Source organism: Pterocles gutturalis, unplaced genomic scaffold, assembly GCF_000699245.1.
Source record: "Pterocles gutturalis isolate BGI_N339 unplaced genomic scaffold, ASM69924v1 scaffold19920, whole genome shotgun sequence".
NCBI classification, from domain to species: Eukaryota; Metazoa; Chordata; class Aves; order Pterocliformes; family Pteroclidae; genus Pterocles; species Pterocles gutturalis.
This window is the reverse complement of record NW_010146442.1, coordinates 18,774-39,365: the sequence shown is the minus strand read 5'-3', so window position 1 is coordinate 39,365 and position 20,592 is coordinate 18,774. Positions and strand designations below refer to the sequence as shown.

The 20,592-nt window shown below is 52.0% G+C and overlaps 1 protein-coding gene across 1 annotated transcript; it reads right to left on the bottom strand.

Annotated features, from left to right (window-relative positions):
* Positions 1–3: 3 nt before the first annotated feature.
* LOC104470721 (acid-sensing ion channel 2) lies at positions 4–20,341 on the bottom strand (the record flags this gene model as incomplete). Its single annotated transcript, XM_010085753.1, has 8 exons — positions 4–209; positions 407–475; positions 3,348–3,427; positions 5,239–5,330; positions 6,048–6,201; positions 6,866–6,922; positions 7,310–7,460; positions 20,214–20,341. Coding segments are annotated over 8 exons (833 nt in total), but the record flags the coding sequence as incomplete, so codon positions are not given.
* Positions 20,342–20,592: the final 251 nt, after the last annotated feature.

Genomic DNA, 20,592 nt, shown 5'->3' with positions numbered 1-20,592 from the left:
TTTTTTAATATTTTTTTTCCCCCTGTTGCAAACCTGAGCTCGGTCCCTGCTTTCCTGTGCAGTTTTCCTTCCTTAGGTGTTGGCACTGTGGAGTGGTTCGGACGGTGTCAGCAGGCGATCTCCTCCAGCGTTCCCAGGGTAGCCTGCAGCGGCACGTTCACAGTGTGGCTGATGGTTTCCGAATGGTTTGGCATGGGGTCGCAAGTGCTCTGCGGACGGAAAGCAGGGGACAGGGTTACCCCAGAGCCACCGGATGCTCCCCGTCCCTTCCCAACCTCCGTCTCCTTTCTTTGGCCAACCATAGCATCAATCCTTTGGAAATAACTCAAGTTGGAAATAACTTGGCATCGAGCTCCTTTGCCTATGTCAAGGAAACGTCCTCCTCTCTCCCAACAGGGCTCCTTACCACGTTTTCATCATGGCTCCCTTCCTCTTCCTCCTTGCCCAGTAAGTCTAATAATTTCTCCTTGATCAGCTGCAAAAGAAGGAGGTTGGGTTAAAGTCGGCAAGAACATCTGCCCTGCCTAGGTGGGCACCCAATGTCTTGGGTTTGGAGGATACCCTCCAAAGGGTATGGAGAAGGAGACAATCTCTCCAAGAAAACCACCTCATGGGTCAAAACTGAGCTCTTCACATGGAAAAAAAACCAAAACCCAGAACCTCAATTTTTTGGAATATATTTGGGGGTTTATTGAAAAATGTCAGCTATGTGAGCGCCGCTTCCTTTCACAGCCACATTACCCTGGCAGCCTCTGCTGCTCAAGAATGTATTTTCAAGGGAAATTCCAGAAAGGCTGAAAAGTGAGTTTTGCTGAAAAACCTCCACTGGGGAAAAGGAAAGAAAAAAAAAAAAAAGAAAAAAGTTAAAATATGGGTCAGTTCCTAAGGAAGTGAGGTGGATGCTGGCTGGGACGCAGAGACGCGTGGTGGGGATTCGGGACCCCAATGAGCCCCTGGGGCAGGACCAAGAGGACTGGGTTGAGTGAACGATGCAAAATCCATCTCTAGGGTCAACATTTCATCCAATTTTGGCTAACCCACCGGAAAACAATAGTTGTATGTGTTTGCTGGCCATCTCAAAGGGTTTGCAAATGCTTTGGTTGAAAACTCAATGAGTTTGAGGTGTGCTGAGCCCCACCTTGATGAAACCCTGAGCAGATTCGATCAACCATGTTGATTATCCATTGTTTAAGTCATTTTATTCCTTTTCTCCCTGTCTGCTGTGGATTAAATATCTGTCACAGGTGGATATCACAGATGACCGTGAAGATGCCCCATGTAGGGCATCGCTGGGTGAACCTGCTGGGGCATCCCCGGGGAGCCTCTCCAAGGAGACTGGATGCTCTCTGAAGTCATGTTTGCCAAAAAAGAAGAAAAAAAGAAAAAAAAAACCAGCAAGAGGAACCTATTTGCCAAGATTTATAAGCAGATGTCAAACAAAGGAGTAAAACAGAGAAGAAAAATCCAAACTTTTCTGAGGTTTTTTATTAGCTTCTTACGAAGGAACCCCAAGAAAGCCGGGAATAGGCAATTTTAATGAAATATCGTGTGCATTCAGCCTGAGATATAAACTGAGGCGCAGGTTTTGTTTGCACTCAGAAGCCATTATGAGCTTTATGCTTGTAATTTTCAATATATTTTATTGCAGAATAATGCCACCGAGTTCTACCAGCCGCCCAGAAGGGACTGTGATGGGGAGGGTCTCAAAATGTAAAGCCAGCATCCCGACTTTAATAATATTAAGAGGTTTTTCAAGACATCCCAACGAGCTCGGAGCAGAGACCGTGGTTGCCTGACATCCCTGGCTTGGCACATGAACAACCCCTGACTGCAGTATCCCATGGGATGAAAAGAACAGGGATACAGGGCGGAGACAGGGCTACGAGAGCACTGGATTCTGCAGGTCTAAGATGTTGAATATTGGGGTGCAGGGGGCCCAAAGCTATTAAAATCCCCAGGTAACGAGATGAGCTGAATTAGCAGGAGGCACCTTCCCAGGGAGAAGGACAAAGAACCTTGGGCTGGGATGTGTCAAATTTGCCGGGAACTGCCTGTGTCCATAGGTGTTTGCATCCTCCTTGAAACTATCCCAAGCCATAAATTCATTCTTTCCTGCCATAAAACAGGACACACGCTCGGTGTTCGGGTCCCTGGGGTCATCTTGGTGCAGCCCCTCTCCCTGCCTCAGTTTCCCCGTTTATAAACAAAACCCATGAGCCTGACCTCCATCACGAAGCCTTCTGCAATGTGGCGATGAAGACTGGGGAGGAAAATCAATGACTGGCAGGGAGGATGCTCTGGGAAGGATTATTTTGGACCGTGGCCCATTGAAGTGAAAAAAAATGGGGTGGAAAAAATCCAAATGGCAGGAGGGCACAGAGAGCAGCTGGAATCTGCCTCTGCGCTCGCAGGGGCAGCGGCGGAGGATGCTGGAGGGACAGCATGGGACCAGCAAGCACAGAAAAGCCGAAATCCCCTGGGAGATGCTGAGCTGTGCTGCTGGGCTGAGACATCAGCGTTCACTGGGGGAACTTGCTTAGGCAAAAAAAGATTATTTTGTAATACCTCTGTTGGGGGGGGGGGGGGGGGGGGGGGCCTGCCATAAAGCAACATCCCCTCCAGACTGCTTATTGCAATAATTCCCGTTAAAGAGGGTTTGCACTGTTCTCCGGAGCAGCTGCTCTCAGTCACCATGGAGCCACGGGATCAGGCTGGAGCTCATCTCGGTGCTTCCTCGAAAGCTCCTTGCTCCAGGGCTGCTGGCAGAGCTGCAGTGGCAAATACCAGGGACTGGGGTTTTTCCACCCCTGAGCAGCGGTACAAGGTCTGGCCTTGCTGCTCCTCCTGCCTGATGGCTGGACTGGGACCCAGGTGTTAATTAAAGGTGGTTTTATTAGATAACGGGAGAAGCCCAACTGGGGCCAGGGATGGGGACAGGAGGGTGCAGCAGCCGGTCCCCTGCCAGCACCCCAGGCAGTGCAAGTGTCAGGGTGGGAAGCAGCACAGCCATATGAAGGTGGTGCTTAATTATGCCAAGCGAGAAGCAAACCTCGTTAGTGGAGGCAGGGTGCCAAGCAAACCTGGCTATGCCATGGCTGCATTCCAGCCCCCCCATATGGAGACCCCCCCTGAACCCCTACATCGCTGTGACTGACTATAGAGCACTACCATAGAGCATTCATTATGTAGTATCATTAATAATAATTAATTATATCATTAATAATAATTAATGATAGCATTAATTATCCATGTGGGTACACTGGGCATGGAGGGTCCTGGTCCATGAGCACCAGCAAGGCTGAACCCACCCCCCACCAGAGGAACAAGGCGAAGGGTGAGGGTCTTACCTCGTATATATAATCGAAGAGCTCTAGTATAGTGAGGATGCTAGCACCGATAAATAGCCCCATCTGGCCTCCAATGTCACCTAGGAGAGAGGACAAGACGTGGATGGTTTTTACCCCTGGGGTAAATGCTCTTAGAGACACCCACACAACTGCGGTGAAGCTGCCCTCCCCAAAAAGTGGGGAAATGCAAGAGATGACCCCCCCCCCCAGAAACACAACCAACAGCTGTAATGCCATGAAAAGCATCCCAGGAAGGAGGTTGCAAGCCACCAAAGTATTTCTCCTGCTAACGAGGCCATCAGCTGGAAGCCTAATGAGGATGCGATGGTGCACGCTGGCATCCGCAGAAGCCATCTGTCCGACAGCAGGCTTCGTCCCAGGAACCCCAAAGCCCAATTCCCAAACTGGGTGGGTGGGGGAAGGAGAAAGATGCTGGAGAAGAATTAGGCAATGTCCCCTGGAGCTGAGATAAAACACAAACCTGCCAAAGGGAGGGAAGGAAGGTGGCCTGATTTTTTTAGGGGAGCTTCTCCAGGCTGTGTGCCGGAGACCCCCAGGGCTGGGGAAGGGCGGAGGAGGCACCATGGGGAGAGGTGAAGTCTTTCCAATAATCTGCTGGGAGGATAACTGCTGACATGAGATGCTGTGCGATGCCAAACCCTGTGCTTCAGGGAAGATAAATCTCAAGGATTTTGCCCCAAAACCCCCACGGTTCAACTGTGGTGCTCCCCAGAGCAAAGGCACCCATGGGTGGAGGGGCTACGGGACCTTGGCAATGGGGGTCCATGAGATGGAGAAGAGGGAAAAAGGTGCTTGGGGGGCACCTTTGGGGTGCTCCACCTTTGGGGGACAAAGTGAAGGTTCAGAAGGGGCTGGGGACTGGGGGAAGACAAGACTCTGCCCAAAGCCCACAGTGCCCCGGGAACGAGGGTCATGTGAAGTTGTGCAAATAAGCAGGCTTGTGTCGAAGAGCCTTCATCACCAGCCTCCTCTTCCTCGCTGGAGCACTCTTGGGGATCCCACAGCAGGTGCAGGAGGGCTCACAGCACGTACTTTTTGGAGAGTTACCACTGTGGGGTGACGTGGGGGCACCCAACAGGATGTGGGGTGCTCTGCTCCCCATGGTGTCCCCATCCCAGGACGGGCTTGCGGTGTCCAGCCCCATGGGGTGGCCCGGCTCCAGCCTTCAAACGATGGTGCTGATCGCTCCCGGCATGCCCGGAGGGATTTGGAGATTCAGGGTGGCACATGGAGGGACTTCAAGGCTGAGTGTGGGCACAGAGCATGCTTGCTTCTCCTGCCCAAACACTTCCATCCCCAAACCCAACAGGTCCCAAGCACCCAAATCTGTAGCTGGCACCTCCAAAGCTTGACCCAGTTTGAGGCTGAGCAACCCAACAGCTCCTCCACCTTCTCCATCAAGCTGCGGGGCACCATCCAAAGGCAAAGAGCTCAGGGTCCTGGCTGGCCTGGCTCGAAGGAGGATGGATTTGGAGTGTCTAAGAGGTGATGGGGAGATGGTTTTAAGACTTGTCCTCCTCCACACACTGCCCTTCCAGCATGGGGGACACCACAGAGAGCATCCATCACCTTCTCAACCCCGGGATTTCCAAATAACAGGACCTTGGTTAGCAAGCAGAGATGGAGCAGCTCGTGTTAACCCTTCACAGGTGACATGGGGACCAGCTGTGGTCCATGGACATTCCTGGTGTCAGAAGGAAAACACGAGATGGGGTTGAAGGTGTGCTGGCCAGGAAGGTGTCTGGACCTTGCTGGGATTTTCAAGGCAATGCACAGAAGCTGTGCCCTAGCGCCTTGTCTGTCCCATCAACACACGGACTCCAGCACAGGCTCCCACAGACCCCAAATTCCATCCCTGGTCTCTCCTTACCAAGTAAGGCTGCCACTTCGTAGGCTTTCTTCTGCTCAATTGTCTCATAGTTGAGTGCTTCAAAAAATATGTCCAGCACAAGAATATTCTCTCTGTAGAAAGAGGACAACAGCATCAGCCCATCAGTGGCCTCGTGTGCTTTGGGAGAAGAGAAAAAAATGGGATTTGGGGGCTTTATTCCCCTCTCTGTCCTGACTGTTCTCTTTCTGAGGTCCTCTGCAACCCACAGACACTTGGACCTCCTGGAGACCAAGACCAGAAGCACCGTTAGGACTCTGGCAGCCTCAGCAGAAGCTGGAAAATGTTTCCCCAAGATCTCTCAGGGTCAGAGCTCTGGATCTCACTTGGAAGATAACAACAGGAGTCCAAAGGATGCTCGATAAGGAATGACTCTCACAGCTTCAATAATGTGCCCAAGGCTGGGAGAGCTCCCAGACAGCATCTGCCTGAGGTCCACAGCCCAGGCTTAGGTAGAGAGCAGCCATATCTCAGACAGGGCCAGCAAGACTGGGCTTCCCTGCCAAGATAGAGGAGTTTTGGCACTTTTTTTGGTGGGTATGGAGTATGCTCATGAAGATAGGCCAGGGAAGGAACATAGAGTTGTCTGGAAACACATCTACCGAGAAGAAAGCAACCTACACCTCATCTCTTCAAGGGTTTCACCTTAACCCTCCTTGGAGGACATACGTCTGGTGATGGAGGCATTGGCAAGGTCTGGTCTCAGCACAGGCTGGTTTAAATGGCCAATGGGGCTTTACAGACATTGTCCTTTCAAAAAGCAAAGGAGATCTGTTTTCTGCAACACTCACGAGATATATTTTTCCGACTTGTTGAACTTCTTCTCCAGGTACTTGGCCGAGGTCTTGCTGGGGATCTTGACCATGGAGAGCTCTTTGTTGTATCTGGTCAGGTTACAGGGTGTCCTGCAGATGCAGTAGTTGCTGTCCTTTTCAGCAAGCAAACCTGGAGAAGGTCACAAGAGTCAGATCTCAAGGAGTCGGGGACACACGGCAGATGTGGGAGCAGAGGTCATGCCACCCAGAGAGGGGCCAAGGAGCTACATCTCAGAAGAGCTGCAGGAGTCCTGGCCATTTCTCTCCCACTTTGTTGCATGGCCATCCTCAACATCTTGGAGAGAAACCTTTTGCTGGAGGCTCCAGCATCTGCTCAGGGAACATGCTGAGATTGAGCCTCCTAAACCCAGACCTAGAATGGGTCCCTCCATCCCAAACCCAGACTTAAAACCAGGCCCAGAGGTGCTCCTCTCCTACATAAGCCTGGGCAACCTGATCTCGGCGAAGATGGCCATGCAGGGAGGTTGGACTAGATGACCTTTAAAGGTCCCTTCCACCCCAAATGGCTCTATGACTAATTCTATATCTTGGGGTGCCCATTATCCCAAGGGTTTCCGTGCTGATGGAACCCCATGCCCCACGTAGAACCAGAAGAAACTTTATCCTGGGGTGCACCCAGCCCTTCCCAACAAGTTGGGTCTCATCAAAACCCATCGCTGGGTTGCAGCTGCTCTACATCCCCCCAGTTCTGCCAGTAAAGGAGGATGCATGCTGCTGGAAGTCCCTCCAGCTTGGGACACCCGTGGTACCTGGGGTGATCTCTCGGTACTCACCGAGCGCAGGCTCTGCACATTCCTTATACTGCTCCGGGGTGCAGAAGGGAGCATCCCCTGCACGGAAAGGACACAGCCATCAGCGGGCATCTGCCACCGCTGCCGCAAGGGACTTGGGGACTGCTGGGACCACCAGGGCCTTCCTTGAGCAAAGGGAACCCAGGCAGGGGATGGGCAGCAGAGGCACTGCAGTGCCCTGGGGGCTTTTTCATGCAAACTGAGGAGGGGGCTGCTGGAAATACCACCTGGGGGCTAAATAAGGGAAAATCAGACCCATGTCCCCTCTGCCACGTCATGCCCCCATTTCAGGGCATTTTTCAAATCCTTTTTTTGAAAGGTATTCCCAGCTCCTTCAATCCCCGGTCCCTTTGCAGCTCATTAACCCTGAATGACCCAGGCTGGGTGGAGGGCTGGGGTCCCTGTCCCCCCCCAAAGCACACTGACCTGGCATATGAACCATTTTGCAGTTGCAGTTTTCCACAATATAGCGGGTCTCGCAGTCGATCCTGCAAGCCGTGATGCTGTAAACGGGAAAGAAGTCTAAGCCCATATCCGACGAGCGACATTCACCCCACGGCGGAGGCAGGTACGTCAGCTGCAAGAGAGGGAGGAGCGGGGTGTCAGGGGACGCCGGGGACCGGCAGCGAGGAGCGGGATGCAGCATCTCCATCTTCTTGCCGCAGAGGAGCCCCCAGAGTACAATTTTAATGATGTTTTTAAAGCGGGGACCAAGCGGTGCTGTTGCAAGGAAAGGTCACAGCGTGATTCTGCCCCATCCCTGGAGGGGTTCAAGGCCAGGCTGGATGAGGCTTTGGGCAACCTGGGCTAGTGGGAGGTGTCCCTGCCCGTGGCATGGTGTGGCACTAGGTGGGCTTTAAGGTCCCTTCCAAACCAAACTATCCTGTGATTTTATGATTTTTGCCAAGCGAGAGCCTTTAGCAAGTTCTTCTGCTCCAGAGCTGCTCTCCTGCATCCCTCCAGCCCAGCATCTCCGGGAGCAGAGCCACAGCAGGATGGTGCATGGAGACATGCAGCACCAGAGGCTGTCCAAGTGAAGCTCTGTCGTCTTTTTACAAAAGGTGACTTTTCCACTGGGAAAATCTTGCCCATGCAGGGACTGAAGGGGAGGCTCCGACCGGCAAATCATCTCCGCCTTTGGTGAGAGCAAACATGGGGTTGTTGGTACCCGAATGTCGACACCTTCTGTCTCCGGCTTACTCTAACCTCCAAACTGCACCACTCACGGGGACAAGGCAGACCTGGTGACACCAAGGAGCAGAATGGGGTGGCACTGAGAACCTGGCGATGGCTGTGACTGCCCTGGTGTGAGCAAAGCTGCCGCTGTTCCCTTCTTCAGGCACCTTTCTCCAGCAGCTCACAACCCTCAGAGAGCTCCAGGGACTTGGGAAGCACATGGAAAGGACCAAGAAACCAGTTCAGCAACTAGAGATTGTTGCAGAAGGTGAAAAATGCCAAGAAAAGGGTGTAGTGCTGCCATAAAGAGCCTTAAACCTTCCTGCTCCCCAGGGAGGGATGGCTCTGCTCGGAGCGGGGCTGCCATGGGAGGCGATGCTGGGCTGCGGAGCGGTGCCTTGCTGCAGCCTCGGAGAAGGCAGACAAGTCAATCATGTCCTTTTCCAAACTCAGGGAGAGCCCTGTGGAGCTAGGTACAGGTTATCCCCTCTCCCCGCACCCCATAATGAGGAGGAACCTGCCTTCTCCTCCCCTCTTTGCACACCAGCTCGCCTGAGGCTCAGAAGTTGCTCAGTGCTGGCGCAATGCAAACCCTTCTGCTGTTAACCGCTTTATTTAACAAAAATGCAAAGACAAGATAAGCAGGGCTCCACAATCCACCACAGAAACCTTAATTCAGAGCCCAGCACATGCTGGAGGAAAAACAGTCACTCTCTGGCCCCCATGGCCAAATCTACCTTGTTCCTCTTCTCCCTGCAGCTTGCCATCCCTTCCCGTTTCTCTTTGCTAAATGCTCTGCGCTCCTCTTTGCTGGAGAGCAGAAAACAGCTTTCCCCGAACCCCTCCTTCCTTGTGTTTGAAAACAGCGTCCAATTTGCTGTGCTTTGCTCCAAACACAGCATGGTTTGTGCTGGCGAAGCACGTCGGTTGAACAAAAACATTCCTTTAAAAAAAATGTAGCCACATTAATCACATCCTCAAATAAACACGTAAACACGCGTCCATGGACTAGGAGCCTAGGAGCTAGAGGCAAGGCTCTACGGAGCTGGTTTTGGGTTTTTTCTGGAAATGTGTGGGAAAGGGAGGAGAAAAGAGATGACCCATGAAGTGGAGGCACATTGCAGATGCTGCTTGGATAAATAACGACGCCATGAATGATTCAGGCATGGACCTGGGGTAATTATAGCAAAATTATCACGGTGTGAGCCATTTGGAGCCCATGTTCTGCTCTAGGTCTGCCCCATGAGAGCTCCTGGAGCAGAGCTCCAGCTCTCCAGAGCACCCCATGAAAAGATGCTCACCTTGTGCACCAGCTTGCCACTCCCCGTGGCTTTGACTTACGGATCACTGAGATGTTAAAACCCCCAAATGGGCTTAAATTGCAGGAGGGAAGAGACAAATGAGATGTTGAGATGAACACATCTTGTGGGGAGGACAGCTGGGGACGGGAACAGTCTGCCTTGGAGGGACACAAAACGTGGGAGCTAAAGGAGAGGTTGGGGAAGATGCCAGGTGTCAGAGGGTGATCCTATCCCGTGGGGCTGGACAAGCTCTGAACCCAAGCTGAAGTAATTCCTTCCCTAGGAACAAGTTGCCATGAGCGGTTCCCATCCAGGAATCACAGAATCACAGGATGTTTTGGGTGGGAAGGGACCTCAAAGCCCACCCAGTGTCACCCCCTGCCATGGGCAGGGACACCTCCCACTAGCCCAGGTTGCCCAAAGCCTCATCCAGCCTGGCCTTGAACCCCTCCAGGGATGGGGCATCCACAGCTTCTCTGGGCACCCTGGGCCACTGCCTCACCCCCCGCACAGGAAAACATTTCTTCCTCACATCTCATCTCCATCTCCCCTCTTCCAGCTTCAAACCCTCCCCCCTCGGCCTGTCCCTGCCCCCCCTGACCCAGAGCCCCCCCAGCTCTCCTGTAGCCCCGTTCCAGCACCGGGAGTTTTCAGCACAGGATGCTCTGCACGCTGGAGCCGGCATCGCCCATGGGTGCCTGGGCTGCTCGCTGAGCTCCAGCATTCCCAAAATCTGCCCAAATCCCTGCTGCTGCTCAAGCTGCTCTGAAAAACCAGCACAGCGAGAGCTCTTCAGTTGCTCGGAGCGACACACACCCATCCCTGCGCTCAGCAGCTCCCATCTGAAGAGCAGATAACATCCACATCAGGTGCGAGGATGCAGCAGGTGATGGCGGGATCCCATCTGCGGGGACCAGCTGAGGCGTTCAGGGGAAAAAAAAAAAAAACCAAACCAATTCCCAGCCATCTCAGCATCCTCCAAAAAACAGGTCTGGCTTCGAACGGGATGGTTTTAGAAGTTAGCAAAGCAGCACCTTGGAATGAAAATATCAAGAGCGTCTTTGTGACAATAGCGAAGGGCTGTCTGAAGGGGATCTTTTCTCGCTTGCCTTACGCTCGCAGGATAATAGAGTGCCAGATGCCATCATTTAGTCATCGGCGGTGGAGAGAGGGGCCCATATGTTGCACGTTGGATGATAAAAGAGAATAAATAATTGCGGTCTCAGATGGTATCAAGCTCTCTTCCAAGCACAGCTACACACAAATCTTTTAAGCCCTTTAAATTTTCTTCGGAATGGAGGTGACGGGATCAGGAAACGATGGAGTTGCGATCAGATATTTCGCTTACACACGTTTGCTCAGCCAGCGTTGGATCGGAGCCACGGTGCTCGTGAACTGGCACCGCGGCTGCACGAGGTGCATGGGCTGAATGATTAATTAAACCCTAATCAATGCAACTTCATTAACAGAGTGATGGTTTGGACCCCAGAGGAAAGCTGGGTTTCATCTCCCCAAAAGCGTGGTGTTCCCTGGGGATTTGCTCCCTGGCCATGCACACACTCACACACACAATTATTATTTTTTTTTTTTTGGCTTCCTAAAAATCCAGGAATTGGTGCAACACATCTCCCCTGCCAGACGCCGGACTCTAGCTCTCCCCACCGCTCTCATTGCTGATACTTAAGAGCAAAAAATCCCTCCTGGTACACTGAACACCCGTGGAGGTTTTTTTTGCTCTGCTTTATAAAGGCTTTCCCTGTTTTGGAGAAAAGCATGTTGTGTCTGGGACCGCTGGGAGACTCCAGGGAAGCTCCAATTTTGACTTTTTAAAGGAAATTTCCCCAGTGAACATCCTGGCCGTGGAGCAGAGCCCTATGGGATGCGACACAGGCACCTCGGTTTTGTTTTACATTAATCCCTATTTCTTATGCCTCTATAAGACAGGGCAGGATCCGTGCGCTTCCCCCTCCATCGCCAGCTCGGTGGGAAGCAACGAGGCTTCATTTGGAGTTTGACAGATAATCTGTGCTTCTTCCTTACAGGCAAGATTTTCGAGCCAAAGCTCCCTGGGCTGGCAGGGTCGGACCCTCCCTCCCTTGAGCACATCCATGAACTCTTCTCTCTCCAAGGGGCTCATCAAGGGCTGTTACCTGGAGCCTCCATCGTCATTACGGCTTGAAAGACTCATCGCTTCCCTGTAATTTGTAATCAGAAGCAAACTCCAGACTGATCAGCAGCCAGACACGGAGGCGGGACCTCTCTGGAGGGAGACGGCACATCACCGGGGACGGGGAACAGGGGAGCCCAGATCCTGCCTCCCCAGCCAAAGGTGATTTGGTCCCAGCTGTACTGGCTCTGGCTGAGATGGAGTTAATTTCCCCTTCGCCTTTCCCAGGTGGTTGTGCTGAGCAGGCACCAAGATACGAAGTCTCTGATGTAGTCAGCTCTTGTCCTGACCTTTTATTTCCAATTATCCCTGAAGGCAGCTGCTGTTACCGTGGCTGGCGCTGGGAGCCACAGCAGCATTGCTGGCCAGTGCAGGGGAGGACTGGCAGGACTGCTTGGGTCGTCTCCAATGTTCCTGATTATCCTTCAAAGAGGAGGCTATCCGGCCCTAGACCAGCACCAGGAATCTGCGGGGATTCCCTGGGAAGGGTTTTACTTCTCAAACATTGCACCTTGCAGCAAAAGACTCAAACCAAGGGGTCAAACTCCTCCGCAGCCCACGGCGGGTTCCCTGTCCTGTTCCTTCCAGCCCCATGGCTTCATCCCCTGCAGACCAGCCCCATCCATGCTCCCCCCGCCTCTCCCATGCCCTGCAAGCCCTGGGGTTAACGGGATGGTGAATCCATCCAAGAGCATCCCTCCTTAACCCCCTCCTTGCCACAACGGGCGCTTTCTCAGGGCTCCAAACTGAAGCAAAACCTTTACATCCAAAGCGCTCGGCCCTGGAGAGCCGCCCGAGCAACTAATTTTAGACATTTGACATTTGAATTTCCTGCCCACGATGCTAACAAGGCCACTGCATCGCTTGGAAGAGCGCACCGGGAGCCCAGCCCGCCTCCCTCACCGGCAACCAGGAGCGGGTGTGACGGAACAATCCCGCGGACCACTGCCACGTAAACAACGTAAATGGGAGAGACGCTAATTGGATTTGATTCCTCTCCTCCACCTCCCCTCCTGGGCGGCGTGCAGCCACGCAGAGGTCTCTTCCTCTTGAAAGCATCGCTTTCCCCTCTTCCAGATGATGCTTATTTGGGGCTGCGGTGCTGGACCAGGGGAGGCTGCCCAAGGATGCTGAGCTGCTCCCCTCCAACCTCCTCTGTGACCACCAAAAAAACCCCTATTTTTCTTTGAAGCTGGAGGGAAAAACAACAAAAAAGCAACAAGAAAAGCAGGGTAAAGGCAGCAGGGACTGTTCCTGCCCTCGGTTCCTGCAGGAGAGTAGCTCGGAGCTCTAATTTTGCTCCGCCGCCGCGGCAGCTTTCCAAGGGCTGCCCGCACCCAGCCCTCCCCAGCCCCGCGCGGTCTCATGCTTATAGAAATCCAGCTTCAGCCTCTAATTGAGGTTGACAAACTCACGTCCTCGCGCTTTCACCATCGTTAATACTTAATTAGTGAACGAAATGCTTTTTAAGTTCTCTTGATCCCGGCTATTAGGGATTACGACAATCGGTTACCAACTGGCAGGCGCCAAAAAGAAAAGGAACAAATTGACTTGTCTCCTTAAAAGCAGGATGGATCTCGCTTGCTCGAAACGCAAGGAAAGGAAGGGATGCTCTTGGCAAAGTCGGGGGAAGTGGGTTGCAGAGGTGGGGGCTGTTGGGCACAGCCCCCTCCCTGCCCCAGCCCTTTTTCCCGGCCGTGTCGCTGCCCTTCACATGCTGCTCTTGGCACCGAGCCTCCCGATACCCGCCAACATCTGTCTGCAGCTGGTGAGGTCTCTTTTTTCATTTATTTGAAGTGGTATCTCTGTTTTTTCTGCATGTTTAATTTTATGCAATAGGGAAGATGTGGAAATACAGCAGAGACGTTTCCAGCATGAGGTTGGGGTGGTTTCAGTCCAGTTTGCAGCCGGGCTCTACAATGAATCCAGCTTTGGGGATGCATCCTGCATCGACTCTGCTCCGGTCCACAGCTCAGCCCCTCTTCCCGCCTCCTCCATGTGTGGGTCCCCAGCTGATGCCACCAACCTCCAGGCTGTGATCATGAAGGAGGGATGTGAACCTCTCCCTAAGCATCGCAAAATCCAGACAGGGTGTGTTTGCATTTGCTCCAAATGAAATAATAACCAGAAACCTCCATTCTTTAATGAGACATCAAATAGCATCAACTTAATAGAATTTCAACCCCAGGCAGCTTTAGCACGTGCAAAATGCTTAAAAAAGCTCGGCGTACACACACCTCGTTGGCATCATCTCCCAGTTAATGATGCTGTAAGTTGTCTATTTGCCGTCTCCCTTCGCCGTGCCGGTGCGATACGCCTGTTCCTTCGATACGCCTGTTCCTTCCCATTTGCTCCTTTCATGTGAGCCCCAAAGACCTTGTCTTTAAGGACATGAGCTGAGCTTAACTGTTCCAGCATCTGCAAGGTCCTGCTGAGCAGAGCTCGGGGCACTCATACAGCCCATAAGTCCCCAGGTGAATTGGCACCAGAAGAAAAAAGTCATTTTGGGGTTCCAGCCTACTCCAGGTCCCCATTTCCTTGGAAATAATTTTTCAAACCAAATAGCAATCTTGAAACCTCCTGTGGGTCCCCAAAAAGTCGAGGGCAGCCCCTTCTGAGCCTCATCCTGGGTTTGCTACCACGATGGCATTTTATGGTGTTTGCTTTGCTGACCATCTACAACTTGCTTCTAGCCTCCCCAAAATAAGTTGTACCCTTCGCTCAGGTGCAAACTCTGTCTTAAATCACAATAAACTCTGCACTTTCCCCTCCAGTCACCTCTTTGGCATATCTATAGGCAGCAAAAGCATTCCCACCTCACTCTGCCCAGCGCCACTGGCTGTATTGGTTGGGCTACGTTGGCCAAACTCTTCCATCATTGGACTCCATTGGCCAAACTCTTCCATCGGTGCCCAATTCGGGGGGTGCGCGGTGGGAGTTGGACTCTCTGAAGCTCTCCTGTCCTCAGTGAGCAGCTTTCTGTTTTGTTTTTTTTTTTTTTTTTTTAAATCCACGGATATGTACAATATGGTGAAGGGTTGGCAGGAGCACCCAGACCATGACTTCATCCACATCCCTGATGGCTTCTCTTCCCGACCTCCTTCCGAAGCGAGCCCTTTCATAGAATCACAGAACAGTTTGGGTTGGAAAGGACCTTAAAGATCATTGAGTTCCAACCCCCTGCCACGGTCAGGGACACCTCCCACCAGCCCAGGTTGCTCAAAGCCTCATCCAATCTTTCCAATTCAGACACACAGCTCCCAGCTCTTACTGGTTTCCATCCCTTGCCTCCAATCCCATCCTTTTACAAACAGGCTGATTCATGCCTAACCAGCAAAACCACCCTGCTGCCCTAGAAAACCAGCCACATCATCATTTTCTTACATCTCTTGCTTTGAACTGCTCCTGTGCAATGATGTTTTCTACGCGGCTGGCCGTCGCTGCCGGCCGGTTTGCTTCTCGGTGTTGAATTAATTCAGAGTCTGATGATACACTGGAGGAAATCAACTGGGAGAATGTGTGGGATTGAAGGAAACGGAAAGAAATCAGAGAGTGAATATTTTCCCAGGAGGAGGTGTAAGACCGTAGGTAGCAGAAGATGCTCTGAGCGAGGGTTAGGAAACATGGGAAATGCTATTTAATTGCTCCCAATTTACAAACGCCACTGCCTACATCATGTTTGCAGATACGGGCTTTAGAGCCATCGCTGCCAGACCCGAGTCCCATTTTCCTGCCTCTGTAATCACACTTGTTGACACGGCGGTTGATGGTAGCTGATGCTCTCTGTCCCATGCACGCATGACGAGGGGATGAGTCTCCGAGGCACACTAGAGCCCTATTAAACAATATTGCTCCATCTTCCAACCTGTTGCTTAATTGAAGCCTCTTAAATTTTTATTGCCAAGTTGGCAGAAATTGCCATTTTTAGTGCGCTTTTCATCTTCTCTAACGTGTCGTGCCGATGGCGGAGCGGGGAGCAGCCGAGCCAGGGATGTAACGTTCTCGGATCCCATCCGTTAGGGGAGAGGCTCGCGTGATGCTGCCGAGACGCGGCGATTGATGATGCTGTGACACTCAGTTGGAAAAAGGGGATTAAAAGGAGCAAAATCCATGAGGATTTTGTCTTTATCCAGGGGATCAGCCCTTTGAAATATAATTTCCAGTGTGTCCACCCATGCCTTGGTGCCAAGGTCCGGCACAGGGGTACGGGGGGCAGTCCAGCCTCCCCAAGGCCATGGACAACACAAGGTCTGGAAGGGTTTGGTAGAGCCCCAGGCTCACCTGGAACAGCCGGGAAAAGGGAAAAATGGAGAAGGATCCCTTCAAAGGCAGGAGCAGCGGGAGGGGAAGGGCACTGCCCTGCGTGGGGTGGTCCTGCCCTGCCTTGGGACCCACCCAGAGGGGGGTGTCACGGCGTGTCCCCAGCCTGCTTAGGGTTTTGCCCATTCAGGAAAAAAACAAAATTATTCATTAGACTCAGCAACTGCCATGGGAACTGCTCCCCTGTGCGGCTGGAGCATCTCAGTGGGGACCGCGGCCGGCTCTGTCCACGTAAAATGGTGTGAAAACCCCCAAAACCAGCACCTACAGTCTCGCACGTCCATGCAAACCACTCCAGCTCCTTTCACGCTATGTTCAGACACAGCCACAGCCATGGTGTACGGCAAGTCATCCAGAAGAGATGTTTTCCACCGTCCTCCATCAAGACACTCTTGTTTTAATCGCAACTATCATCATGTGATGCCTTCTGCTGTGCCACCTCCTGGGTCGCTTTGGGGACCTCTGTCCTGGCTCCCCTTAAACTTCAGGAGGTCACTCCAGTCTGAGATTTCAGAGAACATCTCCCTTTAGGCACGAGTCCGCAGCAAAGAACCAGCTTGGCTGATAGAACTCAACAACCACGTTTTCTGGAGGAAACCTCCTGCCCGCATTCCCTCTGTACGATTGCTTTTGCTGACTCAGCACCTGCAACTGATACCGCGAGCAAAGTGCCTCTTACGATGCAACTCGTGCAAACCAGCACGATGTCACCACTGCATTAACGGTCCCAAACGGGTAAATGGATCTTAAAAGTGTCCCTCCGTGGGAATCCAAGGGCTCAGCCACTGCAGGAGGAGGGGAGAAGCCAATTTTGTTCCTTTTTTTTAGGCTGACAGCTAATTTTAAAGGGAGATTTAACGAGATCACACACCCTCACAGAGCCAGAGTTTCCTTTGACAAGGGGCTTTTGGAAATCTCTCAGTAGAAAGATCCAGGATTTATTGCTCTAGCACCAAGACACAAGTCCTCGCTTGGACTAAGTGGCTGGAAATCAGTAAACCCCAGGAAATATTCTGATTTCCAGACTGGGATGCGGGAGCCAAGGCATAGATTTGAGAACAGCCATATGAGGTGGTAATAGAGCCAGAAATAAAGCCACGAGCCTCTAACGCAGCCATGAATAAATCCCTTCACCCCAAAACCCATCTCAAAGACGACACACAGCTCCCACCATGGTGCCAAGGCAACTCTGCCCAATTCCTCACCTTTTTTTTTTTTTTTTTTTTTAATCGCTCGGAAAAGTGCTTTTAACTAACACAGAGGGTGCTCTGAGCTAGGAGACGTGAAACGACCTTCTCTTTATCTTTATGTCTGTTCTTCTCCAGCTGGAGGATTGTTTCATTTATGTTTCATGGTGTAAAACACATGGTTTAGGACCCCAATAAATGGCCTGACTCAGTCTTCTGGGTGATGTTAATGGGTTTTTCCACCTTTGGATCTGACTTACTGAAGGAGCAGCACGTGCCTGCCCCAGATATAGAAACTTAAGTAGAAAAAAAAAAAAAAACCAAACCTAAATCAGGGGTGTGAATAACAGCTGTGCATCCAGGGCTTGAGAAGGTGGGTGATGCCTGGCCGGTCCCTGCGGGGCAATTAGAGGAGGCAGGAGCGTGTGTAAGCTGTAATGCTAATTATAGGTTAAAAAATGACTTTATGGAGAGGAGGGATTGGGGTGGATGCTCCAGGCAGACAGCTTGAAGAGCCCTCCGGGTCATCTGGGTAAAGGCTTCACAGCCTGCGGGATAATTTTAAACTGGTTACCGAACCCCTGGTCCCAAGCAGAAATCTGCTCTTCCCTCTCCCATCACCAAAATTCTGGCAAAACCCACAGAAGCAGGGACACGCTTTAGCTAAGAGTCCCCCACATCTGTTTTTCCTGTCTTCTACATCTTCCCTGCTTGGAAGGAGGGATTTGGGGAGGGATGGGTTTTTTCCCTCTCTCTCAGCTGGCTGTCTTCCTGATAGGAAATCTCATTTTTTAATAGAAATAATGAAAAGGTTAATGCTGGCAATGAGATGGGCAAGATTTACAGCAGTTGTCTTCAAAATCTCCAGCATTTATTTTATTTCCATCTTAAAACAAAGTCCTTGAGATCCTCACTGCAGGCTCCAGCTCCCAGCCATGCTCCCGAATCATCCGGGATGCTTAAGGAAGACAAATCTTTCCAATTACCGCTCGTGGTGCTAGGCGAGCTCGATTCGAGGAGGTGTTGCCAAATACTTTCTGTATCAGGCGGCTGTACCACACAACACGATGTCCTGCCCGGCTCTGCCTGCCAAGGGGGCACACAACGTGCCAGGTAAACAGCTGGAGATGCCCTTGGGATGGGAGGGAGCACAGCCCCAGTGACCAGCCCAGGATTCGACCTCAGGTTTAGGGCTGAGACCCAACCTGGCCGATGGTCTGTTCCATCCCATGCCCGGCATGGCCAGGGGAGAGGGGAGGCTCTGGCTGGAAGTTCTCTCTCTTGCTCCGGGTTGTCTCCCTCCGGGTCACCCCTCTCTCAGGGTCGTCTTGGTCTCTCGGACACTCAGGCTCTTATCTCCGTTCCGGGATTGTGGTTTCAGGACTCTCCCTGCTCCGGGATTGTTGGCTGGGAACGGGCTGAGCCTTGGCCATGGGGTGGTGAGCAGTGTCACCGTGTGTCACTCATTTGTATATTTGTGTATATCACTGTTATTATCATTATTATTATTTCCAATATTATTGTAGTTTAGTTATTAAATTGTTCTTATCTCACCCCACAAGTCTGTTTTCCCTTCACCCCTTTCATTCTCTCCCCCATCTCTGCACAGGGGGGAGAAGAGGGTGAGCGAGTGGCTGAGTGGTGTAAAACCACAACAACATCACAGGCAATACCTGGCCCTAAACCTGGGGCCGTATCCAGACCCCACCACTCCATGTATGCCCACGGCAGCTGTGGGCCTGGGGCTGAGCCCAGCGCCACCGTTCTGGTGCATGGAGACCCCGAGACTGCTTCATGGGCGGGGATGGAGAAGGCACTCAACCCCTGATAATTATTGCCAATAGTTCTGGTGCTAATTCATCAATTTTCTATCCTTCCAGATTCTTTCTCTTGCAGCACGTCCCATGTAAGCAACGCCGAATGCTGCTGGGTCCCCTGGGATGGCACAAAGCAGCTGTGGAGTGAGGTGAGGACGCTGGGGATGCACAGAAGGGTTTGTGTCATGGGCACGAAAAATGCCCATGATGGGTTTCCAAGCTTATTTCTGCTTTGGACTTCAGCAGCTGCTGCCTCAGCCCCCAAAGAGCCCTTTGCCTTCGCCGTTACGAAGGCGTTACAATCTGAACGAGAGCCCTGCGCGCTTATAAAGCTGCTCATTTTCTCCAGCCCGACGGACTTCCCACGAGATACCAACTGACAACGGTGAAACATTTCTCTGCTTTAATTGAGAAGTTTCCACCTGGCGCTCGCCCACCGGGAACCCCCACCGTTCATTAGCTCCTGGATGATTACAGGCAAGCGTGCCGTAACGAAGGAGAGAAGATCTGCATCCATGCAGCATCTTCAGGTGTATTTTGGTACCTGGTCACTGTGGAGAGATGCTGTAATGATGTATTTGGTGGTGAATTCCTCGCCTTGCTCTGAGCTGAAGTGTAAGAACTGTGGCTCTGATCTCCACGGAGGTTTAATCAGAGCAAACCCTCTGACAGGTCGCGTTCGCTTTCCTCAACTTGATTTACGTCTCATTGGAGGGGGGATGTAAGAACAGGAAGGAAAATGAGAGAGACAATGAGGCAGGAGGGCTAGGAATGAAAGCACCGGGGCCAGAATAGGGGAAAAAAATATTCTGCTGGCCAGCTTTCTGAGTGCCCAAAGAGGATTTGGGTCTAATGACGCCACGTCACATCGCACCCATCTGTGCTGTGACGATGCGCCACTGCTGGGACTCGGGGAGGGTGATGCATCCTGAGCCATGAGCATCCCACCACCGCGTATAATAAATAACGTGACTATTTCTGTGTTACCTGGAAGGATTCACGCTGATCAACATAATGAAACACTCTCCTCTTGTCTCTTTTTATATCCTTGGAGTGCGGGAGCTTTCTGGCAAAAAGCATCCTTCCTTGGCAGGTTGGAAAGTTGAGCTGAGCCACTGCCACAGCTGAACCATAACCAAAGAGCAAAGCAGGGAATGTCCCTTCTTTGGCCAAAATTACAAGGATTGTGGGCGATACACGGGAAGTAACGCTGAAAAAGCTCATCCGAAACTATTTCAAATAAGGCGTAAAAATAGCTGTTAAGCGTGAGGATGTCTCTCAAGGGTCATTGATACATGGAAGCAACCTCTCACATGGACCCACTGGAGGGATCTTGGTGTGCAAATGAAATTTAGGACTTACCCTTTGTTCTTGGGTTGCTACAAAGGTCTGGAATCCAGGGGCCACCCCGAAGCCCAGCTCTTGGACGAAGGGTGGCTCAGACTGGCTGTGGATCTGGACTTTGACTCCAGCCTCAAACGTTGTCTCCTCTGGAAGAAGAAGGGAGGAGGTTAGCGGGCTGGGGCGGGTGGGATGGTGTCCACTGGTGTGGGCATGGTTGTCCCTCTGGGAAAAAATTATCTCTGGTCAATCTCTGCTGCTCAAAAGCAGCTGGGCGTGCTCCACCTGGACGATCAGACTTCTGGGTGTCAAGGAAGGAACACCAGCAGTGGCGTTGACCATGAGCAGAGCACACCCAGGACTCAGCCCAAATCTTTGCTGCTGCCCAGCGGGACCACAA